The 27,247-nt window shown below is 44.0% G+C and overlaps 1 protein-coding gene across 2 annotated transcripts in view; it reads left to right on the top strand.

The window, feature by feature from the left end:
- The window catches only part of OGDH (oxoglutarate dehydrogenase), a 53,403-nt gene extending 41,491 nt beyond the window's left edge, over positions 1-11,912 (top strand). For both annotated transcript variants that reach the window (XM_083184709.1, XM_083184710.1), the window contains exons 16-23: positions 2,230-2,357; positions 4,067-4,245; positions 5,484-5,555; positions 7,298-7,423; positions 7,840-7,912; positions 9,281-9,444; positions 9,616-9,770; positions 10,448-11,912. In XM_083184709.1, coding sequence (XP_083040835.1) covers positions 2,230-2,357; positions 4,067-4,245; positions 5,484-5,555; positions 7,298-7,423; positions 7,840-7,912; positions 9,281-9,444; positions 9,616-9,770; positions 10,448-10,568 — 1,018 coding nt within the window. In that variant the 3' untranslated portion in view covers positions 10,569-11,912. The remainder of the gene's footprint in view (positions 1-2,229; positions 2,358-4,066; positions 4,246-5,483; positions 5,556-7,297; positions 7,424-7,839; positions 7,913-9,280; positions 9,445-9,615; positions 9,771-10,447) is intronic.
- Positions 11,913-27,247: the final 15,335 nt, after the last annotated feature.

Here is a 27,247-nt window from a genome sequence, read left to right as displayed (position 1 = left end):
GCGAGATGATTTGTTTTCTTGGAAATAGGAGAGGGTATGGTACAAATCACACAGGATATCCTACAACAAGAGACCCCCTAGTAATATAGTATGCCTTGTATCAGTAAATGGGCAATTAGAATATGGGGTGTGATACCACTATAAAAATGGGTAGGCATGAACATGGAGAGAGAATTTTTTTTAATTTTGTTGGTGCACCTTCAATATTAAAATTTAACTTTGATTAGATTAATTAGGACGGCAAAATATTTAAAACAAAGATACATATCAATTGAAAAAGAATAAAAGTCTGTGCTATAATATCAACTGCTGCGGGCTTCCAGCGCAATGTATTAATGATTGCTTTAGTACCTCCTGGCATCTTATCTTGTGTAAGCTGCTCTGCGAAGCGCGCGCCGGCTAACCTATATGTGTGTGGGTGGATCAGAGCACTGTGCTTGTATAACTTACTACTGACATTGATGTGTTGATTGAACCTCTGCTCCGTAGCTACCATAGACCCTTATTCTGGTTTATTTGCAGCGGCCGCGAATTCGCACGGGAACCAATGGTTTGCGCATGCGCAGATGTATTTCTGTGCATGTGTATATACTGGGTGCGTGCACATTCGTAGAAAAGTCTGTTCACCGGGTGCTCGCACCCAGCCTTGTGAGCATGGGGTGGGGGTGGAGAGGGGCATTGGGTGCTGGTCTGCGCCATTAGCATATGTGAACGCCCAGCGTTTCATGGCCGTTCCCATGATTACACTGGCCGTACACATGCTAATGTGCCCGTGACACACGTTCGGGGGGTGGACAGCTGACATAACCGGATGTCAGCTGCCAGCCCAATTCCCTGCAATTCTACACGCATATGTAAAGGTGGTCTGGACCACCCTTACATATGCGTGCGCCTTCATCAATTGATGGTCAGCGACTCATCTACACATATCGCTACATGTGTAGGCCCCATTAGCCACATAGCCTGTCAGCTGCACCATTGATTTACTGTACTATTTTACACATGCTGGCCCCACAGTGTTAATAGGGAGGCAGAATTTACATTGTGCAGATTTGTCATTCAATCTACAATACTGCATGTGTGACTCTGTAAAAGAAGGAAATACTTAAACACAAAATTTTACATTTATTCCGACACCGCGATTTCAAGGTTGTTTTTTTTTTCCCCCTTTCGTTGTCACACCCTCCCCAATATAATGTTTTACACTAAAAACGGATTTGATTGATTTTTTTCTTTTTTCTCATGATACTTTGAGCTTCACTGAGTACCACGGTTGTATGATTATTGTTTATATGTGTATTTTAGTACCTTATTATGTCACTATGATTAATTGGCAGGGTCTATACGTGGTCCTCGGTATAGGGGTAAAGTGCGTTAGGGTCTACTATAGCATTCTTGATGTTTTGCTGTCACTATAAATGGGGAAAATAGGAAAGAGGAAGAAGGAAAGGAGAGAAGGGAGATGGAAAGGTAGGGTAAGTAGGGAAGGAAAGAAAGGAAGAAGGGGGAATGGAAAGGAGGAAAAGTGAAAGGAAATGAGAACAGAAAAGGTAAAGAACGAATGGGGCTGTAGTTCCCTGGAGATACCGGTGTTATTAATATCAACTCGCTATAGGCTGCATAGGATCTAATTTTCTCTCCGCTTGGGGAGATTCGGTAAAGTATTTAAGCTGTTTTTGGTTAGTCCGGCTCATTAACTTGAAACTATTGCTCAAAATGTTTCTCTCTGCAACTGGTCAGGTTTTTTATATGTAGGTTTGTGATGTTTGTTATGATATTGTTATTAAATGTAAAACTCAATAAAGATGAATTAAAAAAAAAAACAATACTGCATGTGTGAGTCACACAGTTCTATGAGCTACGTGTTGGGTCCATGTCGACCTTTTTATGTGTTAACATTTTAACCCATTGACCTTTTTATGTCGACCCTTCCCATGTTGACCTTTTGATCCTGTCAGTCTTTTGGTGTTGACCTATTCACTGTCTATATAGACACTCTCCTCTGTAATACTACACTCCCCAAGTGTTCTTTATGTTTGGCTACCACCTTGTATTGCACCAGCCTGACCATGTACATGTATGTGCTTTATCTGTTTGTTACAGTGTTGTGTCTGCTATTAGATAAATGCATTGATGTAAAATGTACATTAAGGTTGATTTGCAGCAGGATATTACTGTTGCCGCAGTTATATGCTCTCATACATTTGGGGTGTGTTGTCTGTCCTGCAGCCATCGTCATCACGTCTTACATGACCAAAATGTAGACAAGAGAACTTGTATCCCTATGAACCATCTGTGGGCGAACCAAGCTCCGTACACCGTCTGCAACAGCTCGCTGTCTGAGTATGGCGTACTGGGTGAGTGCCATAAGTTACAGCAGGATCTACTGTATAATAGTGCCAATAGGGTGACCATTATTTCTCTACTGAGGTTTGGTACAAGACAACAGATAATGGTTAGCTCTCCAGCTGTTGTAAAACTACACATCCCAGCATGCCTTGCCACAGTGTTAGCATTTCCTATTAGCAAAACAGTAGCAATCCATGCTGGGACTTGTAGTATCACAACAGTTGGAGAGCCACAGGTTAGCCAGGCCTGCACTATACCCGGAGGCTACGTGATGGGCTACTGTGCGGGTATGCTTGTTCCCAGGTGTTGTTGTAACGCATCAGAATTCTCACCCTCGCAGTAGCGATGGAACTGTTAAAATAAGCTGCTGTGCGTTGCATATAGTACACTGTATTCTCTGCAGATGGGCATTGCATATAGTACACTGTATTCTCTGCAGCTGGGCATTGCATAAAGTACACTGTATTCTCTGCGCTGGGCATTGCATATAGTACACTGTATTCTCTGCAGCTGGGCATTGCATATAGTACACTGTATTCTCTGCCACTGGGCATTGCATATAGTACACTGTATTCTCTGCCGCTGGGCATTGCATATAGTACACTGTATTCTCTGCACTGGGCATTGCATATAGTACACTGTATTCTCTGCCGCTGGGCATTGCATATAGTACACTGTATTCTCTGCACTGGGCATTGCATATAGTACACTGTATTCTCTGCCACTGGGCATTGCATATAGTACACTGTATTCTCTGCCACTGGGCGTTACATATAGTATACTGTATTCTCTGCCACTGGGCATTGCATATAGTACACTGTATTCTCAACCGCTGGGCATTGCATATAGTACACTGTATTCTCAACTGCTGGGCATTGCATATAGTACACTGTATTCTCTGCCACTAGGCATTGCATATAGTATACTGTATTCTCTGCCACTGGGCATTGCATATAGTACACTGTATTCTCTGCCACTGGGCATTGCATATAGTACACTGTATTCTCAACCGCTGGGCATTGCATATAGTACACTGTATTCTCTGCCACTGGGCATTGCATATAGTACACTGTATTCTCTGCCACTGGGCATTGTATATAGTACGCTGTAATCTCTGCTGCTGGGAATTGCATATAGTACACTGTATTCTCTGCTGCTGGGAATTGCATATAGTACACTGTATTCTCTGCCACTGGGCATTGCATATAGTACACTGTATTCTCTGCACTGGGCATTGCATATAGTACACTGTATTCTCTGCCACTGGGCATTGCATATAGTACGCTGTATTCTCTGCTACTGGGCATTGCATATAGTACACTGTATTCTCTGCCACTGGGCGTTGCATATAGTACACTGTATTCTCTGCTGCTTGATGGACAGAGGAGTGTTTATTTACTAAGATGGGAGTATTATTGAAGATGGGACGTTGCTATGGGCAACCTATCAGATTCTATCGTCTTATAGAAGGTGCTAAATAAATAAGTAAATTCCAATTGGTTGCTATGGGCAACATCCCATCTTAAATAGAACTCGCATCTTAGTAAATAAACCCCTGGAAATCAGGTAGATCTTTGCCGTGTTAGTGTAAAACGCATTATGAAAGCGCATCTACAAACAGGACAAGTCCTATTGGGTAGAAGTAGGTGGTACTCTGTAAGTGGTGCTCTGGTGCACACTGATCACTGATCAAGTCCCACTGTCTGTGTCTCCCCAGGATTTGAGCTTGGGTTTGCCATGGCTAGTCCCAATGCACTGGTTCTCTGGGAAGCCCAGTTTGGAGATTTCCACAACACCGCTCAATGTATCATCGACCAGTTCATTTGCCCCGGGCAGGCTAAGTGGGTGCGACAGAATGGAATAGTCTTGCTACTACCCCATGGCATGGAGGGCATGGTAAGGGAATAATCCTTTCTGCATGTTATCTCTGTGTGAAATTTGATGCAACATTACCAAGTTACTGACTCTGATTTAATATATATATATTGTGCAGTATCCATATGGAAGATCATCCATTACTAAAAATGACAGCTACTGCTATTGTGTATAGTTCTGCACTCCTGCTCTTGTCCTACAGGCTTAGGTAAACCTTAGAAAGAAAAGAAATATTGCAGCGCTCATATATTTTAATGAATTCATCCAATTGATATATAAATGTAATTCTATGACACAAAAAAATATACATACAATAAAAAAGGTATATATATAAAAAGCCAATAAAAACAATATATCACTTGAAACCAATACAGGACCTGTTTGATATAACCTGCTCTGGTGTGTCTCAACCTGGAGGGGAGAGAGTATGAGGTAGCTGGAGTCCAATTTGAAATCCCAATGGATCGCTGGAGGTATCCCAGTCCGCAATAGACTTCAATGGCTTAAGAGGATCCTCTCTAAAGTGCGTGTTCCGTAACAGTGGAGTGGATGCTCCAATTGATAAGCCACTTTGTAACTCCCAGTCCAAGGGCTGTGTGATGCTCTTTATAAAGTGCACAGTGCCAGGTATCGAATGCTCCAGGTGTTTAAGCAAAGTCCAGAGAATTAAGCAGGTGGTGGGCAGAGTGTCTACTATAGGTCCTGTTCGATCCCCAACGTGTTTCGCTGTCACTGGGGGCAGCTTTTTCAAGGCAGGCATAGTTCTGTACATTCTGTATGTCTATGGACCTTTATGTATATAGATAGTCTAGATTCCATCTTCCTGTTTTAATCTTGCTACTGTAGCACATACTTGCCTACCTGACCCTCTCCATGAGGGAGCAAATGCTCTGTTCCTGGACTTCCCTGGTAATGTAAGATTACCATCACCTGTGGGGAGCTAGGTAATTGATAAGAAAGGTGTTTCACCACAGGTGATGGCAATCCTACATTACCAGGGAAGTCCAGGAACAGAGCATTTTCTCCCGGAAGGAGAGGGTCAGTTAGGCAAGTATGCTGTAACATCTACATTACAAAGTATAATTGTGTCTATGCCATGCTTGGTCTGACTGGCACCATGAGGTTTTCCAGCCTGAGAAATGTACTGTGAAGCTTCTCAGGACCGGTCTAGATATGGTGTTGGGAATGTAAATGTGATTACATATATGAAGTTACATAGTATGTGTGTAAATGTAACTATTTGTGTGTCTGTACCTCAGGGTCCTGAACATTCCTCTGCTAGACCTGAACGCTTCCTGCAGATGTGCAATGATGACCCAGATGTGTGGCCTGTAAGTTACTAATTAGACATACCGGCATCGTAGACATAATAACCTGTATGACACTGCGGAGATAAGAAGGCAGGGCAACGAATGACACTGCTGAAATAATGAGGAGGGGGGTCCTACATGGGGGGCACTGTGTGACACTGCTGAAATAATGAAGAGGGGGGCGGGTCATTTTATGGCACTCCTGGAATAAAACCATGGGGGGCACTGTGTGACAATACTGGAATAAGGAGGAGAGGTAGGTGGCCCTGTATGACAATACTGGAATAAGGAGGAGAAGAAGGGGGCCCTGTATGACACTACTGGAATAAGGAGGAGAGGTAGGGGGCCCTGTATGACACTACTGGAATAAGGAGGAGAGGTAGGGGGCCCTGTATGACACTACTGGAATAAGGAGGAGGGATAGGGGGCTCTGTATGACACTTCTGGAATAAGGAGGAGAGGTAGGTGGCCCTGTATGACACTACTGGAATAAGGAGGAGAGGTAGGTGGCCCTGTATGACACTACTGGAATAAGGAGGAGAGGTAGGGGGCCCTGTATGACACTACTGGAATAAGGAGGAGGTGTAAGGGGCCCTGTATGACACTTCTGGAATATGGAGGAGAGGTAGGGGGCCCTGTATGACACTACTGGAATAAGGTGGAGAGGTAGGTGGCCCTGTATGACAATACTGGAATAAGGAGGAGAGGTAGGGGGCCCTGTATGACACTACTGGAATAAGGAGGAGAGGTAGGGGGCCCTGTATGACACTACTGGAATATGGAGGAGAGGTAGGGGGCCCTGTATGACACTACTGGAATAAGGTGGAGAGGTAGGTGGCCCTGTATGACAATACTGGAATAAGGAGGAGAGGTAGGGGGCCCTGTATGACACTACTGGAATAAGGAGGAGAGGTAGGTGGCCCTGTATGACACTACTGGAATAAGGAGGAGAGGTAGGGGGCCCTGTATGACACTACTGGAATAAGGAGGAGAGGTAGGTGGCCCTGTATGACACTACTGGAATAAGGAGGAGAGGTAGGGGGCCCTGTATGACACTACTGGAATAAGCAGGAGGGGTAGGGGGCTCTGTATGACAATACTGGAATAAGGAGGAGAGGTAGGGGGCTCTGTATGACAATACTGGAATAAGGAGAAGAAGGGGGCCCTGTATGACACTTCTGGAATAAGGAGGAGGGGTAGGGGGCTCTGTATGACACTTCTGGAATAAGGAGGAGAGGTAGTGGGCCCTGTCTGACACTACTGGAATAAGGAGGAGAGGTAGGGGGCCCTGTATGACACTACTGGAATAAGGAGGAGGGGTAGGGGGCTCTGTATGACACTTCTGGAATAAGGAGGAGAGGTAGGGGGCGCCCTGTATGACACTACTGGAATAAGAAGGAAAGGTAGGGGGCCCTGTCTGACAATACTGGAATAAGGAGGAGAGGTAGGGGGCTCTGTATGACACTACAGGAATACGCAGGAGAGTTAGGGGGCCCTGTATGACACTACCGGAATAAAAACATGGGCTGCACTGTGTGGCACTACTGGAATAAGAGGGAGAGGTAGTGGGCCCTGTATGACACTAGTGGAATAAAAGGCACTAATTTTGGGAGGGTCCCTGTATGACAATTTTGCAATGAGTGATTTGCAATGTCAGGAGGATAAAGTCTGCAGTAATACACTGTTGTAGGAAGAAGCATTTATGTGTTGGTGTAGGTTTTCGCACCTGAGTGATCTTTGTTTTCTGCCTGTTTCCTTGCCAGAAAATGTCTGAGGACTTTGCTGTCCGCCAGCTGTATGACTGTAACTGGATTGTTGTGAATTGCTCCACTCCCGCCAACTTCTTCCATGTTCTCCGCAGACAGATCCTGCTTCCTTTCCGGAAACCGGTATGGTAGTCCGTATGTCCTTATCTGTTACTGTTTAGGGCTTAATAAAGTGCATAGAAATAATTGCTTACGGTGTGAATGGTCACATCTAAACAAGACTTTGAAGGGTTTATACGCCTTGAGATAACTTTTTTTTGGCATGTACATACCTTCCGGTAACATTTACGAAGTATGTGCTCCATACTTCAAGCCAGTCAGCTTTATATGTTTTTTGAATCAGTTTGCATGTGTGTGTATGCGTGATCAGTTTATCTTAAGTGTTCTATAAATATTCCTACTTGTTCTCCTATATCTTAACTAACCCTGTGATATATGCTGCAGTAGTAGTGTATGTATGTAATGTTACTCTGTTATTTCAGTTCCATTATTGATCCTCTTTTGTTCCCTGTTTTACCATTCTTGTCTTTGTGTAACAGCTGATAATCTTCACTCCAAAGTCCCTTCTTCGTCTCCCTGAAGCCAGATCAAATTTTGATGAGATGCTGGCAGGTAAGAAGCAATGTCCCTCATCAGGCAATGACATGGCTAGTATGCATGTTTTAGTTGTATTTGTGGTCTATATAGATATAGAGCAATATAATACTTGACCTGCAAATCCTTGCACCTACTGTTATTATTTGTACTTGGAAAAATGTCACAGGTGTGTGTTTTCATGTCCCCTTGATGTGGGGTGTGGTATAGCTCACAGACACTGCCTTAGTTGACAGTCATTGCGTCGACAGCAAGAACTCAACGTGCAACAGGTTGACATGAGTTTTTTGCCTTTATTTGTTGTCCATGTGACCAATTAGTGTACTGCGTCCCCTGACATGGCTCGCTTCACTCACCATGCTTCCGGCAATCAGGGTCCATGTTAAAGTATGAAAAATAAGGAAAAAATTCAACTTTTTCCATGCCTACATTTTGTCACTGTCAACCACCTATTGACTGTCAGCCTAGATTTTGTCCGTCAGACACCCACTTACCCTCACTGTGGTGTGGGGACGTCTACCTTGCACTGAAGGTCATGCGACGAGGTCTCCTTATTCTTATGCAGTATGGTGAAGTGAAGTCTCCCTATTCTGTCGGGGATGTCTCTACTATATATATGTTGAGGTCTACATACTACTGAAGCAGTGTCAAAAGACCAAACATTCGTTAACACACATACTGGGGGAAATTTACTAAGATGTGTATTCACATGTAGAATTCACATCTTATAAATGTGTCCCACTGTGTTTTATAAAGACCACAACAGAAGATCTTGTAACACTCTTCTCATGTCAGGTTTTAGAGCAAATCAGGAAATTGCCCTGCAAGCTACATTACATCCTTCAATTAGGTGTTTGTCAGAAGCACTGCGGGCAAGACCCCGGCTATACTTTGTATGTGCCCATGTATTATTAATTCCTGTATTCCTGTTTCTGGTGAGAGATTTCAACTGGAAGAACCACTTTCTTGTAGAATTATGGCCGGGTGATCTCTTCCTACATGGGGTAGATTGTAGACTATCACTGATTGACCCTGGCAGACATGGGATTGCGGCTTTATGTGGTGATTTGTTTCTGATGTGTAAGACGAGTGTTAGCCTGTAGTATTACAGTTCATATGCATTAGGTCTATGGGGTCAAACCTATTGGCCAAGAAAGGGATAAGTTGTTATGGAAATGGCGGCAATGGTGCCTCAAAGACTGCTCCACTGCATATCTTCCTCAAAGGAATGGGATTATATATTACAAAAACAAATTCCATTGTATCTTGTTTTAAAACACCGGATTGTACCTAATTGTTTAGTGTCTGTGTCTAGGTTGTGGGAGCACCTTTATGGGTAGTTGATCTCCCCTTTATCTCTCACTAAGTTCCATTGTATTACTGTAGGCACTCACTTTGAGAGAATAATCCCTGACGCTGGACCGGCCTCCCAGAATCCTGCTGGGGTGAAGCGCATCCTCTTCTGCACAGGGAAAGTGTACTATGAACTGACCAAAGAGCGCAGCAACCGAGGAATGGAATCGGAGGTGGTCATCACCCGTGTGGAGCAGGTGAGCACTATTTGCTGCTTAATATAATCTGTGCTATTGCCACTTATACTAGTACGTATACTAGTAGCTAGTGTGTGTGGAATCTGTATTGTAGTATGTGCTATGTTACATGCTCTGAGGTCGTTATTTAAATATATAAATCCCTGTCACTTTCCCTCCACCCCCCTCTAGCTGTCTCCATTCCCCTTTGACCTTTTGGAGCAGGAGGTGAATAAGTATCCGAATGCCGACGTTGTTTGGTGCCAAGAAGAACACAAAAACCAGGGTTACTATGACTACGTGAAACCAAGATTACGTACCACAATACAGCGCACTAAACCTGTCTGGTAAGCAGCCGCTTCTCCACCTACATCCAGCACTTTTATAGGTTTCAAATAGCATCTACTTCAAGAGAAAGTGCATTTACTGTTGTGCATTAATGTGCATCTAAGTGGCTGCATTAGCACAGTGTCGCCCACTGGCATTTAACATCTTCCTCTTTGTATAAGTATATACTGCGCACATACCAAGCAGAAACCACCCTGGAGCGAGTAGCATCCAATGACATAGCAGCTTTACTGAGAGCTGACAAATAAATGACTTGCTTTGTAGTTTTACCCTTTTGCCATCATAATAGCAGGGTATGTTTTCCTGTTTCTGTCACCACAAAATGTGTGTTTTTAAGATACGACCCAAACGTTATTAGTAGCAGAACGCGCCCCCTGAAACGCATGCTGTATTATAGTAACCTAAGCTATCTTTTTAATGTAACATAGAGTAAATCAGCCAATAATTAGCTCAATACTTAGGTGTCATGTCATGTGACTAGTTCATTGTTATTGGCTGTCTCTGGATACAATTAAAAAGTCCAAACTAGTTGCTCCTGTTGTTAGAAGTAATGCAGTGACGTATCAGCAGGCTCATTGGTGACGAGCACATGTTGTGCCTGAGTGACCTGGCTGTATGCACACAGCAGCCATGCACCCATTGCTTAGAGACCTCCTATCTCTTTCTATTGCTCCAGGTATGCTGGCCGTGACCCTGCAGCTGCTCCAGCCACTGGCAACAAGAAAACCCACATGACCGAACTGAAGCGATTCTTGGACACTGCGTTCAGCCTGGATTCGTACAAGGAATTCTCTTAGTCCGGCCTCAGTGTCTTCCCTCCATCTGCACTCCCCACTGTCCATCCCTGTACACTCACTGAGGACAACCTTCTCCGTGTCACTTGGCCACCGACATGAATACAGCGGCTTTTTGCTGCTGGAAAACCGCCCACCATTAAATCTCATTAATAGGGCAAAATGAAGCAGTTTTGTTTCGTTTATTAAAAAGAAAAAGAGAGCTAATCAAAGTACAGCTAAATAATATATGTATAGAAATAGGACCTGTGCTGGAGCCCTGGTTTTATTCCTTAAATAATGAGAACCGGGACATGATTGGTGTAAAACCCCCTTCATTGCTGCCGGCTCCTGATATGCAGTTGCTTTGAGGGCAAGCCTAGATCCCGGTTGCAAGATGGCTGTCAGGCTGCACATGTCTACTTTTTAAACAAGTAACGAGCTTTATTTCACCCTTCTGTAGTAAACACAGAGTCCTCTGGGCTCAAAATAGCAGTGTGATGATATATTCCCACATCAGGTGACTTCTGCCTCTTTGGCTGTTATTGGGTTACTGTATCTGGCCAGCAATAGGCCACCTTTCTGTGGTCCTGTATATTAATTGGTCGATAACCACTCACTGCAAACAGGTCTGCTCAGAATGAGCCCAAAGAATGGCAGGGCCAACTAGGATTTGTAGTTTCACAGCCTATTGGGTACAACTAGTTGTTTACCTCTGATCTATATATTTAATGCACAGTATGGTGAATTCAGGTAAACGCATTATATTGAACCACTTTTTGGCATCCAAATAATTATATTACTCCCTTAGCCATATTTTCTAGAAAGCACTGTAGAATATTCATAAACTTATTGAGAGCAATCACACTGCTTTGCTGGACACAGCAATAATGTAACAACTAGTCATTTTACTTCTTTTATTATTTTTACTTTGGTACATACAAGGGGAAAAGGTTTTATCTGCCACCTTCTTCAACAATGCAAGCCACCTAGTAACCATTGACAACAATTATTTGCCTTCCGTGCAATGTGCAGCTCATGGACAATTAAATATAATTTTTATGGTGAACCACTATTTCCCGTCCTATTTCTTATCCACGGCCATGCTAATATTGAAGCTTCTGAATGCGCAAGTAAGTGATTTACATGTTAGTCACTCATCCACAAACATTCAAATATGGCCGCTTTACCCAGCATCCTTTGCCCAGCATAAATGTTCATTTGGTTGAATTGAAGACAGCTGACCCATTGTAAATGCATGTGCCAAATTCTGACCCCCACACAGGAGCGGGAAGGCAATGAAAAGAGTTTTTCCTTGAAATAAAACAGGCAAAACAAATATATATAATAAAGAGGCCACTGACATAATTCAATCTTATTTATTTTGTTAAAATAAATAAAAAAATATATATACCTAAGAAGTGTAATGGAAAATCTTTGATTGGACACATTATGCTGTTCGGATACTATCCCAAGAATAATTTATTGGTAGGTTTAAATGAAAACATTTTTTTTCTTTCATTCTATATCTTTCCGTTTTTATTTACAAAAGTGTATGTTTTGATTTTCTTTGTGTCCTCACAAATCTGTTAGATTCTGTCAGCAATGAACAGTGTCCAGTGGGCTTCTTACTAAAGGACCTGTCAGCAGTATAGAAGATGTTTGGATGTGGGCGGATAGTAAAATAATGAGGGGGAGGGGCACAAGGAGGCGTTACAGCAGGCATGTCCAACCTGCGGCCCTCCAACTGTTATGAAACTACACATCCCAGAAGGCCTTGCCACAGTTTTGATATTAGGGAATGCTAAAACTACGGCAAGGCCGCAGGTTGGATATGCCTGCGTTACTGTTTTCTGTGCTTATAGGAGAAGCCTAGGGCTATATTTACTAAAGATCAGTTTTGAAGGCTGGCTTTAAATGGGCATCTGTAATACACACAAAGATGATGTGTGTATTACTATTGCCTTCTAAAATCCAGCTCTTCATGCTCAGCAGCTTTGGAAGAACTGATTGTTATTATATACCCCTACGCTTCACATGGAGCAAATCTATAGAGAGGTATTCAATGCCCATGACGGCGGGAAGTGCTGATAGCTCCCTGGTTTCCTCTGGTGGAAACAGCCAGTGTGACCATTAAAACGGCGGGGCTCACGACAAAAGGCAGCAGACTCACTGCATTTACAGCAAACCTCGCCGTTTAAGGGGATCGGACGGCGAGGATTCTGGTCAAACATTGAATACTACAATGAGGGGGCTTGACGGTGAATATGGCTTTTCCTCGCCAAAAATAAGCCATCCTCGCCATAGAAACCCCCGCACCGCGGCATTGAATACCGCCCATAGTGTTCATTTGGTGGCCGGGGACTGGGATATCTGTTGTATCAGTTTTTCACAACAAGGTTCTGGCTATGGGGCTGCATGTTGGTGCAGAAGGTAACCACAATGGCACCACTAAACAAACCCAACCAAGTGTGTGCTAATGTCAGTAGGGAAAGTTATCTATTAGGTAAACACTTGATATAATTATAGACATTTGTAACATGTCAGATTCCTCCACAAGAGTCCCCTTCTGATACCTTTCCCCCTTTACAAAAATTTTAAAAAAATGGGTGTGGATGACTAGGTTGACAATGATGACACATGGAAAAAAGTTGGCATGTTAAAATGTCGACACAATCATGTCAACATGGGAATGGTAGACACTGGAAAAGGTTGACATGAGTTTTTGTTTTGGTGGCTGTGTCAACATCAGCCAACATTGATGCCCAATTAGTGTAACATATACCCTGGCCATTTGCCGTTCTCAATCATAGTCCACGTGTATTGTAAAGTGTGAAAAATAAATCATGAAAAATTCATGTCGACCTTTTCATGTGTTTACCTATTGCTTGTGTTGACCTTATGTCAATGTCGACCTTGTGCATGTCGCCCTTTTTCCCGTTGACCTATCAGCCAGGCAGTTGTTGCGGAGCCTGCTCAGCCTGGCAGTTGTGGACTAGTACAATGTGCTGAGCTGGGCAGACTGGGACGCCGCTGTTGAATGCTGCCTGGCCAAATAAATGCTCCTACAGTAATTAATTCCTCTGCCGTAACATAGAAACACAAGAACCACTTGGCCCATCTAGTCTGCCCCTTTTTTTGACCCCTTCATGACAGAGCCAGTTTGTGCCTTCATGACAGAGCCCTTTTTTTCAAATCTGACATGTCTCACTTAAGTGGGGATAACTTTTTTTTGCTTTTACTTATCCCAGTGATTTTGAGATTGTTTTCTCGTGACACATTGTACTTCAAGTTAGTGGTAAATTTTGGTCGATACAGTCTGTGTTTTTTTGTGAAAAATACCAAAATATCGTGAAAAAATGGAAAATTTAGCAATATGCAAAATGTCACATTTTCTGCTTGTGAGACAAATAATCATACCACTCAAAATAGTTAATAACTAACAAAGACCATATGTCTACTTTATGTTGCAATCATTATTTCAACCCCCTTTTCATTTTTTTGGACACTAGGAGGCTTCAAATATGACTAGCAAATTCTCAAATTTTCAAGAAAATTTCAAACTCTGATTTTTTTAGGGACCAGGTCAGTTTTGATGTGACTTTGAGGGACTTGTATGTGAGACACCCCCATAAATGATGCCATTTCAAAAACTGCACCCCTCACAGTATTCAAAACAGCATTTTGGAAGTTTGTTAACCCTTTAGGTGTTTCACAGGAATTAAAACAAAGTGTAGGTGAAATTTCAAAATTTCATTTTTTTTGCAGAGTTTCAATTTTAATACATTTTTCTAACAAATACAGTACATTTTACTAGAGAAATGTGACTAAAAATTGATTCCCCCAATTCTTTGGTTTTCATAAATATCCTATATGTGGCCCTAGTGTGCACGGTGACCAAACCACAGGCTTCATAATAGAAGGAGCACCTACTTGATTTTGGAGCCTCCTTTTTATGAGATTATTTTTTAGGCACCATGTAGGTTTCTAGGCACCATAAGATGCTAAAAGTTAGGAACCCCCCCACAAGTGACCCCATTTTGCAAACTACACCCCTCAGGGAATTCATCTAGGGGTATAGAGTACATTTCAAACCCCCCGAGGTTTCACCAATTGTGGTACAACTGGGTAGTGAAAATGAAAAAAATTAATTTTTCATTTTCACAGCTCAGTTGTATCAAAATTGGTGAAACCTCGGGGGGTTTGAAATGTACTCTATACCCCTAGATGAATTCCCTGAGGGGTGTAGTTTGCAAAATGGGGTCACTTGTGGGGGGGTTCCACTGTATGGGTGTTTCGGGGGTCATTCAACCAGAATCTGTGCTGCAAAATCCAAAAATCACTCCTTCCCTTCTGAGTCCTGCCATGCACCCAACTGGTATTTTTTGGTCACATGTGAGGCATTGCCGTACTCGGGAGAAATTGGGGCACAGATTTTGGGGTGCTTTGTCTCCTTCATTCCTTGTGAAAATGAAAAATTTTGAGCCAGATCTGCATTTTTGTGTAAAAAAATTTAATTTTTTACACAAAAATGCAGTTCTGGCTCAAAATTTTTAATTTTCACAAGGAATGAAGGAGACAAAGCACCCCAAAATCTGTGCCCCAATTTCTCCCGAGTACGGCAATGCCTCACATGTGACCAAAAAATACCAGTTGGGTGCATGGCAGGACTCAGAAGGGAAGGAGTGATTTTTGGTGGTGGAATGAATGGTGGGTGCTATGTCGCATTAGCAAGACCCCCGAAGCACCAATACAGTGGAACCCCCCCACAAGTGACCCCATTTTGGTCACCAGCTTTGGGAGGGGGGCTGGCGCTGCGGCTGGCGGGGGGGTGGGAGGGGTGCTGGCGCTGCGGCAGCCGGGTGGGTGGGAGGGAGGGGGGCTGCCGGGTGGGAGGGGGGGGGGGGCTGGCGATCGTTGGTGATCGGTGCGGTATACACACACACACACACATATATATATATATATATGTGTGTGTATATATATATATATATACAGATAGCGCAGGCCTTATGCTTGCTGGCGAATCGCCAGCAGCATGCTGCTGGCGATCCGCCAGCAACACGGCGCGCCATCTGACTGAGACGCGCGTGCATCCCCCACGCACGCGCGTCTCAGTATCCGGGCGGCGAGGCGGACACAATACTGTCCGCCTCCCGCTCGAGGGGGGCTGGGGGGACCCGAGGAGGCTGTGGGGGGGTGCGAGCGCCCGGTGTGGGCACCGGGCAACCGAGGGCAGCACCGTCGGAAGGGGACGCGCGCGCACCTCGTGCGCGCGCGTCCCCTTCCGACACACAGATGGCGCGGGAGCAGGGAATGGCGATGGCGACGCCATCGCCATCCCCTGCAAAGATGAGCCCGGCCCCATCTGTATATATACATATATATACACACACACACATATATATATATATATATATATATATGTGTGTGTGTGTGTGTATATATATATATATATATATATATATATATATATATATATACATATACATTTGCAAAACTTCTTTTTTATTTAATTTTAACTTTTCTAGCAGCATGATGCTGCTGCTGCTGCTGCTGCTGCGGGGGGGAGGGGGGAGGAGGGCAGCGCTGCGTGCGCACCGGGGGAGCCGGGGGAGCTGCTGCCGCTGCCGGGTGAGTGCCCGGCGGGTGGGAGGGGGGTGCTGCCGCTCGGTGGTGATCGGTGCTGCACCGATCACCACCGTTTTCTGTGTTACCGAGCGGCTTAGCCGCCGGTAACACAGGAAACGCTGTGATTGACTGTTCAGATTTGAACAGCCAATCACAGCGATCGCCGACCGGGGGGGGCACCCCTGCCCCCCCTGGGCGACGAGGGGGGATGTCTGCTGTCAGGGACAGCAGACATCACCTAACTGTCACTGCGTCTCTAGACGCAGTGACAGTTAGAAGTCATGACGTATATATACGTCAACGGTCGGGAAGTACTTCCCGACCATGACGTATATATACGTCAAATGTCGTGAAGGGGTTAAACATGTTACCTCAAACCATATTTGATCCTTATTTTTTTTGTAAGGATATCAAAATGCCTATCCCAAGCATGTTTAAATTGTACTACTGTATTTGCCTCTACCACCTCTGATGGGAGGCTATTCCACTTATCCACTACTCTTTCTGTGAAGTAATTCTTCCTCACATTTCTCCTGAATCTTCCTCCCTCTAGTGTCCGTGCATGTCCTCGTGTTCTGCTGCTCCTCTTCCTGTGAAGAATGTCTCCCACCTGTACCTTGTTTGATATATTTGAAAGTTTCTATCATGTCCCCCCTTTCCCTTCTGTGCTCTAAACTATACATATTAAGAACTTTTAGTCTTTCCAAGGTAAGTTTTGTGATGTAGGCCATGCACCATTTTAGTTGCCCTTCTTCTGCCATATAGAGAAACTAAAGATCTCAGGATGGATGTATCCCCTGGAGGTGACTTTGACATATCTGTCAGTGGTTCCAAAACTGCTGCGAGGCTCCTACAGGTGTGCCCTGGGCTGGTGATACAGGACCAAGTCAAATTATTCATGTTCTGAGCAAACCCAGTGCTGGTGGCTGACAATCATATAATATGTGGACACACAGAAGTGCAGCCCTGTCATGCACAACATAGCTGGCCCTAAGGTTCACGTATAATCACAATTTACTTAATTTATAAAAAAATTTAACTTGTGTTAGGGGTTCGCTGAGAAAATAAATCCTGATACCTGTTCTCTAGGGTCGACACCTGAAATAAGTGGACATGGCTAAGGTTGACAGGTCAACACAAGCATTAGATGAAATCTAGTTCAAAAAGTACCAGGGACTTCTTTTTTTTCAAACTGAATTTCCTTTTGATTTCAATGTAATTGAAATGATCAATTTACAAACATTCATTTTGATTTATTACATAGCCTTTTCTCAGTGCTTCACCCTGCAAAAGTACTATGCGGTATGTCATTCCTGTTTACGGTTTAGCCATCGCAAACATTTCTGATTGGTTACCCAAGGGGACCAATCAAAGCTTGATAAAGTAAGTCACTTTGGTGGATATTCCTCACAAGGACAGCAATGTACACTACCAGGAACAAAGGTCTGTGACCAATTGCTCAGTTTAGGAAAATAGCTATCATCACACGTAAGTTCTAATGGTCTCGATCTTGAAAGAAATTCTCACCTGGAACTTGGATATTGAAAGGTAAAATGATAAATTGCACTGTTATGGTGGGCCTGTTGTCAGCTCATGACTATACATTTCCTGCTTGATAAACCGTGGAACCACCTAATCGGTAATATGTGGCAACATTCAGTAGCATACACCGCATACCCATTTCTTAATGTATGCAGACTCACGCTGTGAGCATTTTGAAGAACATTGTCCCTGATTTATGCAATGCTCTGCAGCGCTAGACAGTGGGAAATGCGGCGTACAGGGATGTATAAAGAAGAGGCCCCAGCCAATATATTTATTTACAGTTTCTTATATAGCACAGCAGATTCCTTATACAGGTCGAGTATCCCGTATCCGAGTATCCGTTATCCGAATTATTCCGAAATATGGACATTCCAGAAAGTGAAAAAAAAATTTTTTTTTTGCTAAAAACTCACTGGGGACATTTGTAACAGCATCACTGGGGACATGATATGTAACTGCCACTATATATGTGCAAGACAATGATTGCTTGGCATTCAAATTCAGTGCTGAGATAGTACACACATTTTGTTTCACGTTTTGAAACCTTGTTTTTTGAACAATTAAAATATATTTGTGTGCATTTTATGTGGTAATAAAATATATTTGTGTGTATATTATGTGTTTATACAGCATACATGCAAGATACTTCAAAATACATCATTGAAATATTAAAATATTCCGAAATACGGAATAATCCGTTATCCAAAATTCTCCTGGTCCCGAGCATTTTGGATACGGGATACTCAACCTGTAATACATAAGTGCCTCAGAGGGTTATGCGTGTGGTACTTAAATATGATAAGCTTGCCTGAAGAAGTGAGTTTTCGGGGAGTGCTTGAAAGTTTGGAGACTAGAGGAGAGTCTTCTTGTGCGTGGAAGGGCATTCCATAGGGTGGGTGCTGCATAACAAAAGGTGTGTAAGTGGGAGCAAGTAATGAGTTCCGATGAGAGACGCAGATCTTGTGCAGAGCGCATTATCATTGTAGCCTATAGTGTGCTTCGTCCAGTATTTACCAGGAAAGGGCAGGAGATGTGGGCACAACAACACTGCACAAGAATGGTTCTGATCCCTTCTGACACGTAGGGGCAGGCTGTGCCTGCCACTGCGTGTGATTATTTAAGGGAACAGTCATTTCATATTGCTGCTATAACTGGCAAAAGTATAATTATTGGGTCTAGAACCAGATGATAAATATGCCTCTAAAAAGCCTTTTACTCCATTCATGAACAAGACTCGCAAAGAATATGTGGGTACCATTGCTAGGGGCCCAGAGACTTATTACTCCCATACACTATACAATTTACCTGCAATTTGGGCTATTTCCCTGTGATCGCACTAATCAATCACAGATAAAGAGCCCAATTGCAGGTGAATTACAGCAGGTCCGATGCGATGCGCGGTCCCATGCATATTGCACAGAAGCTGGGCCAGGCAGGCTTGGCAGAGAAGTCGCCCTAATGTACCTTTAGGTATGCAGATCTCCTTACGGGTCATTATTTACCAAGTTCCTGGGATTGCCTGCTAAGCAACTGTGTCCTGCCTGAAAATGGGATTTGGCACTTGTGTACGTGGTGGTCTGTCTCTCCCTCTCAGTAAAGCTCCACAGCCATGTGATTATTCACCTGTGTCACCCTTACATGCACAGCTGAGCCAATCAAAGAGCCTGGCACTGTTGAAGAATATGCGTCTCTTGATTAAAGCAATATTAAGTGAGCCCTGTGGGTGGAGATTGAGCTCTGAGATTAGGACACCCCAGAAAGGTACAGCAAGATCTCCATCGAAAGTGGAAATTTCCTCTATTAGGAAGTGTCACCCTCAGGTATCAGCCTGTTTGTTCCCACTTCCTCATTTCCTGTTTATACACTTACCTTAACTAATGTCATCCCACCACCGGCCAGCTCCCTGTATGGGTGGTCAGCAGATCATACACAAAGCACGATACCCTAATATATTGATAGTACACACTGGCCGATGGTGCATTGATATATCGGCTAGTGTGTACGCACCTTAAGATTCCAAAGCTGCCAGTGGGGATGGAGCACTTGAAGTGCTGCCACCTGTTAATAAGGTGAGATAAGGTAACAGGTAAATGAGATACCAGTCTTTGATGTAGAATGAACACGGACATTGCATAATGTGTACTGATGTCACAATGAGGCATTCTGTGAGCTGGCAATCTACATTTTCATAATATGAACTTTGATTTATCATGAACTAAGGCGTCATTATGAAGCATAATACCACTACAGAGCTGTGTCTCCAGAAACATTAAGCAACATCGAAATGATGCCACAGGGCCCTCAACATTCTGGCTGTGTCCCTGCCTGGGTAAAAAGTTACGATACTTTAAAACACGTTATCAGATGTGTTTGCCGGCATGCAGAAATCTGTGGAGCGGTTCCCACTATATTCACTGGTTTTCCTGTATTCGCTAACAATGTTATTACATGGCAGGGTAGCCAGAAAGTACTGTCCAGGTGTTTGATTTGGAGAGAGGACATAGAGCACTTTCCTTAAAATAGATGTTAATGTAGTAGAGATTTCAGGTAGACTGTTATTCTGGTTCCTCCTCTTTAATGCTTTAAGGACCTTATTCAGGTCTGTTTGCTCGCATGCACAGCCGCATTACTTTTCTGCACATGTGCATACGCCGGATGTGTGCGGCCACAGCGAACAGGCTGTGTGCCGGGTGCACGTATCCAACAATGTGGGGTGGGGGGGTGGCAGACTGGGGTATTCACCCATGGGAAAGCCCAGACCGGTTGGGCCATATAGTTCTTATCAACTGTCACATTTGTTTACTCACACAATGCCCACACAGCCAGTTCCCCCTTTTTAAATGTGAGGAGCATTCCATGTATTCCTCTGTTTGTTGTTTTCCCATGTTCCAATTTAAAAAAAAAAAGTGAGACGGGAGCTGGATAACTAACGGTATCCTGTCACATGGTCAAGCTGTTGGCAATCCTCAGAATGTTTCCATGTTGACATGTGAAATGTCAACATTCAGAGGATTCTGGCGGTTAGGGACTTACAAAAAAATACTGGTACCTCAGAGGTCTAACCCACAAGTAACAAGATCATTGGAAGCTGCTGTTAACAAACTGTTACCAACCAGGGAAAGTTTTTGGAAGTTGATCATATCGACATACCTGGGTAAACTTAATGTGTCGACCCAAGGCCTGTCAACCTTCACTGGTTGACCTAATGTATGTTGACCTTTGACCCATACCCAGAAAAATCATACCTCACCAGTGACTAAAGGCTACTGTATTTTGCTTGTACGCGCAATGTAAAACATTGTGTCCTTTTAAGAGAACAGCACTATATACATAACATTACAGCTGTCCCCATAGGCCACTATGGTTAAGACGGCATAACCATTACAGTACGGGTTTTATGGATGGGTCACAGGGTTGACACCATGAAGGTTTTCCTGGATGATAGGGCTTAGGTCGACACATAAAATAGTTTGAAATGGCTATGGTTGGAATGTTGAGTTTTTCACGTTTTCTTGTCCTGAAGTTTGACATAACTTGACATGGACACTTAATCAGTGTAACACGTGCGCTCGCCATGCTGCGCTCGGCACACTTATTATATTCTCCCTCCACGCCCTAGTGGATGGTAGGGTATGAAATACTGTCTGTTTTGGAAACTCATGTAGATGATTTGACTGTCGACCTTACACACCCACGCTTCTAGGTGCCACGTTCACAATCTTTCCATATATGGAACTAGACACGCCCTTTGGGTGGAGCGTGACACATTATGCAAAAATTCTACTACCAACTATTATCTCCCTGAAACTAGTTTTCAAAATAGGCAAGTATGGTGTTGGGTATAACCAGCAATGGGGATCAGCAAAGCTGGGGAGGATCTGCTAGATATCCACCAGGTCACATGACTGTGCACATGCGTGGGAGTTTTTTCATACTCACATCAGCACTTCCTTGTGCCTAGCAGGTGGGTGTTTTCATAGTAAATTCCAACAGTACTCCATTATTTATTGCTGCGACATGTCATTTACACTGGTAAACCTGTAACCGATCATTGGCCTACTCCGCAAAATATGGGGCCTGAACAAATCATTGATCTCTTGGTCATAGATTATCTAGAAGGGTTAAGGCAAAACAAATATACTTCGTGTTCTTGGGAATGGGAAAAGATCAGATGTAGACAGGGCCGGTGCAAGGTTTGTGGGCACCCTAGGCAGAACTTCAGCTTACTGCTCCCACACACCAATACCGACTTTCCAGAACCTCAGGTGAAAGTGAGGAGGTCGCATCTTAGACGTTCATCATTTGCCATTTGCATTAAGTATAACAAGGACAAGTCAGTTACATTTGTTATAGTCTCAGGGTGACGCCCAGATCCTGGAGCCCTTAGGCTGCTGCCTAATAATAGAGCTGGCCTTGGTTGTAGAACATGAGGATCATACTATACTTTTTGCACCATAATTATAATGACATTATGACATATTATAATATTTAACACTGTGATAATTCACTTTTCATTATTCTCCTGAGCAGAAATTTTTTTTAACTTTTTTTTTGGCGAGATTCTCCAAACTAAAAATGCTGTAAAAACCCTGTTTTCGGGGGTTTTACCGCATTTGCACATGCAGCAAAGCCCCACCGCTGGGGCTTCGCTGTGGGGGGTTACGCCAGTTCTATAGGGAGGAGGAAAAGGAGCCCTCACACAGCCAGGTAAGGGTTCAGGGAGGGAGGGGGGACCCGCAGCACATCGCCGGCCATCACTTTTGCGTTAATAATCGCATATGTTACTGCATATGCGATTATTTTCACTGCGAGTGCCGGCGATGTGCTGCGGGGGTTATTAGAGAATCCCGCCCTATGTCTTTACTAGAAAGAACTATTATTTTTGCAAGTTATAATTAATGTAATTATAATTTGGTGTAGAAACACAGACAAGGTAAATAAATCATGTCAACATAGGAATTCATCAAGTCCAAAAGGTCCATACACACTGGGCGATTTTGCACAGCTTGTATGGACAGCGATGATTGGTGTCAATCGCTGGGGGGGAAGCTGTTCAGTGGATACACAATGAGCAGCTTTCCCCCCTGCCCGGCATGGTGTCAGCGGGGGGGGCGGATGGCTTTGCCAATATTTTTGGCAGGGGGCGCAAATATGGTAGTTACGCCACTGATTGTTTTAAAGGACCATTGGAATCCTTTCTGTTTGGATTGTATATGTAACCTCTGGCAAGCAACATATATACAGTACTAACATTAAGGGGGGTATTTATAAAAACTTGGGAAGATATAAAGTGGAAATAGCTATGGGGCTTACACACGGGGCGATTTCAGGGCATTTTCTAAGCAATCTGACTAGATAGCGTCGCTATCGCCCGGTGATTAATATCCAGCATGCTGGATAAACTTAGTTACATCACTGGTCAGGGTCACTGGCCCTGACAGATTGCTCAGCACACAGCGCTGATGGGCCCCACACACAGCACAATATTCAGGCATTTTCTGAGCGATTTGAACAAATCGCTCAGAAAATGCCTGAAAATGCATGTAAATCGCTGTGTATATAGCCCACACAGCGATTTACATGCGCGCCCCCGCCGTTCTGAATCTGCACAAGATTCAGAACGGACCTGTCTGTCAATTCAGAGCAGTCGCTGAGATGCTCCTGCTCATCTCCCGCATGTGTGGCGCGGGGATGAGCAGGGCCATCTGAGCGACCGTCACTGAAGACGCTGCCAACAAGAAGCCCCGCTGTCACTCACCGCCGACTGAAGCCGCTGCCACCCGGAAGCATTCCTGCGTCAGTCCGACTCCAAGTAAGTATTGGCTTCTCTCACAGCTCCCTGCAACGCACCCCCGGGCACCCAGCACACAGCAGTGTCATATATTACTCCCGCTATAGGCTGTCCTACTACTTCCGCTGGCGCTGCCGCAGCACTAATGACAGGACAGGCACCCCTGCTGCCGAGGTGATTACAGGGTCCACTGACATTAATGGGAGTCGGGACCCGCGGTAGCCGGCGCTAATGACTGGACCCGCTGCTATCGCCATTTGTGACAGGCACCCACTTCAGCCGGTGCTTATTACAGGTACCTTAATGGCGGGACCTGGTGGTTTTTGGGGAGCTGGCAGTGTCTGCGGGGAAGCTGCTGCTATGATAGGCGGGAGCAGCCTGCCCTGCCCCATCACAGACATCAGCCAGCATTGGCTTGTAAATACCAGGGACCATTGTGTTCTAGTAATCAATGGAGGCAGAATTGTCTGCAGGGCTGGTGATGAAATGCTCTCCCACATTGGTGCAAATGTCTGGTTGCCCCATATATATGGGTGAGGTGGCTGCAGATGTCAATAATGTGCATGTTCCCTGGCTAATGTCAGGCTAGTCAGAGTACATGTGCTGGGACTTGTAGTTGTATAGATACTTATATGGTGCTGCGGAAACTTTGTCACCTTACAAATAAAAAAGTCAATAATAAAGAATAATACAGTGTGTGTGTGTGTGTGTTTATATGTACAGTTTGTGTGTTTGCACTAGACGCCTATGTTTAGGAATGGGGATGGGGACCCCTATACCACATTATATATATATATATATATATATATATATATATATATATATATATATATATACACAGTGCAGTTTGATGGCATGTGCGGCTGTGACAGTCGTGACAGATTTGAGATCTCCCGTGCTGAATCTCCCAATTTGAATCTCTGACACAAATCTCTCTGTATGTGGCTCATTGTCTGAAATGAGCCAGAAGAGTGAAATCTCTTGTGCTGAATCTCCCGTTATGTATCTCTGGCACACATCTCTGCGTATGTAGGGCCCTTGACACACCACTGAGCGATCTTGCAGAGCCATCTACATTGCTCAGCAGTGTTATTATAGGCCCCTTTAGCTCTAACGAACCAGCATTTTTCAACATCATTCAGACATGATCGCTGCTGTGCAATTTTGCAGAGCCCTGACAGAGTGAAAACCCACCCTGTGCATGTCTGGGAATAATATTGCTGATTGTTGTACAGCTGCAAATCCATTCGCAACTCACTCACCATCAAATGATTTTTCCAGCGTGTGCAGTCTGTGCCAAACCCTGACCCTTCCACAACTCTGCTCTGATAATGTCAGGAAAATTGCAGATGTTCCCAGGCGTTTTCAGGGAGGGCATGACGTCACATGAGGCCTTAAAAACGCCTGGGCACATTTGCATTTTTGCTGATACTCCCAGAAAATGTCAGGTTATCACCCACAAAAGCCGTCTTCCTGTCAGTCAAATGCTGTTTTTGTCACTGTTTGGCCCCAGGCATGTATTACAATCCATACCCATGCAGTCGATCAATAATCTTAAACCATGCTGATTTGCATGGCTAATATAAAGTCAAAGTTATTGCCACATTTCCTCCTTCTACAGCGGACATGTGGAGAAGTTGCCCATAGCAACCAACCAACTTCTACCTTTATAGAATGTACTTGATAAATAATAAGTAGAAGCTGATTTGTTGCTATGGGCAACTTAAGTTCTTGTTCTCCTTAGAAGGTTTCTCCAAGGTGCCTGGATAAAGAGTACCCTCCTCCCTGCACTACTAACAGTTATACCATCCAAGTAGTTATTATCTGACATCAAAGTGTATGTTTCTATGTTAATAGGCATGGTTAATGCCCGCGGCAACAGAAACAGTGGGGGTGATCTTTCCCTCCACAGCATTCTGTCCTTGCCATTTGCGCCTACTTTATCTGACCACAAGGTGGCGCCACCACACAACAAGTACAAACTAGTAAAAAAAACCTGGATTACCGCAGTGATGACAACAGCAGGGTGCACCAGGAATTAGGGGGAGCCGCAGACTGCTTTATGCCTTTACTTAATACCAGTGCAGGCCACACACAGAAGAGCAAAACCACCAGTGTAATAGCTGCTGTTAGCTGGGAGGGAAACACTGAGCTCATGAGAACTATACTGCCTGCTACATATAGTAAAGACACATTTTACAGTTTGCCAAAGCTGGTCTAGTTACGCCACTGCTAATGATGACATTCCCCATGTACTCCAATATCACTGCATGTGTGTAAGTATATGCCATGTATACATTATTAATCCATAGTGCAGGCTGGCTTTTCTCTGCAAACATTAAATAAATGTGAGACTAGCATTCTCAGCCTCACTACATACACACGTGTCAGGTAATGGCTGCGGGTGGCCAGCTGCAGCATAGGTGTGTACATGATAATACTGTATGTGGAAGTATTGGGTTAATTAATCCCTGCTGCCCCAGGTATGTAGAAGGATGAGCAGCTATACCTGGCTGTTTCCATGGAAACACCGGGCACTGAAGAGCAGGAGGTTCTGCCCCTGCCAGGCTGTGCCCGTCCTTATGTAGCACCTTACCCATCCCCCTCCATTTGTCATAGTGCCAGGGCTCTGCTGACCTCCCTTCCTCTCCACCATCTTTCCCTCTCCACCCTTCCTCTTTGTCTCAGTTGCTGCAACTCCCACCTCCTCCCCATTGTTCAGCCTTGTCTCTCTCCCTCATTATCTGCCCAGCTCCCCAGGTTTTCCCAGCTCCTTCCCACCCTGTGATTATCTCCTTACTCTGCCCCCCTCCTCAGCTGCCTCCTCTGCCAGTCACACCCAGGAACGTGTTAAGGTGGATTCCTGACTGACAAAAACTCAGCTGCATTTTTATTAACCCTTCCTGTGCTGGCCGGAGTTGTGCAGATCCCCCTCCCCTCAGTGAGGCACCTGCGGGCTAACCTCTTCCCTGCCAATAATCTGCATATCTCATTAACTCATTCCATACCAACACCATCATTACGGTCTCAGTCACATTCTACGCAACAATGCATACATGAGAACATAATTGCATTAACACTGGGATATATATATATATATATATATATATATATATATATATATATATATATATATATATATATATATATATATATATATAACACATGTAACGTTATTTTAGTTGTTTTTTTATTCTGATAGATTTGTATTACCAGCCGGAAAAACGATTATTACATTGTCAAAACACTACAGACTCCATTATTAGATGGTAATTATAAGATGCCCAGACAATGGGCCCCCTTAAACTGGCATCAGTCAGACTGTTCCTATCTAAACTCCCCCTCCCATTATATAGAGCTGCATTACTGTCTGTATCCATGGCAACCTGAGTCTGTCAAGCCATGGAGGGGGTGAGGGGGCGGTAGGCAGCTAGCGCCAGCAATGACTTTCCACTTAGCTCTCCATTGCACTAAAACACCCCCCCCCCCCCTCCTCCTTTCCTCATCTCCCACCTCCCCAACCATTTATCACATATTCCCCCATAATCACATATACCCACATTCCAACCATCTCCCATTAACCACTTAAAGGTGCAGCATAACTAGTTAGGACAATAGAATGTTCAAGCAATTGATAGAAAAAGTCTGAACACCATTACTGAAATATCAGGCTTTTGTGATATTAGATTGTAATCAAGATAAATCATATTTGATCTCTTTACACCTGTAGGGCTTT

The sequence above is a fragment of the Crinia signifera genome, chromosome 4 (assembly GCF_055691185.1).
Source record: "Crinia signifera chromosome 4, ASM5569118v1, whole genome shotgun sequence".
Classification (NCBI taxonomy): Eukaryota; Metazoa; Chordata; class Amphibia; order Anura; family Myobatrachidae; genus Crinia; species Crinia signifera.
Note: the sequence above shows the minus strand (reverse complement) of the source record. Positions and strands in the feature narration are given on the sequence as shown.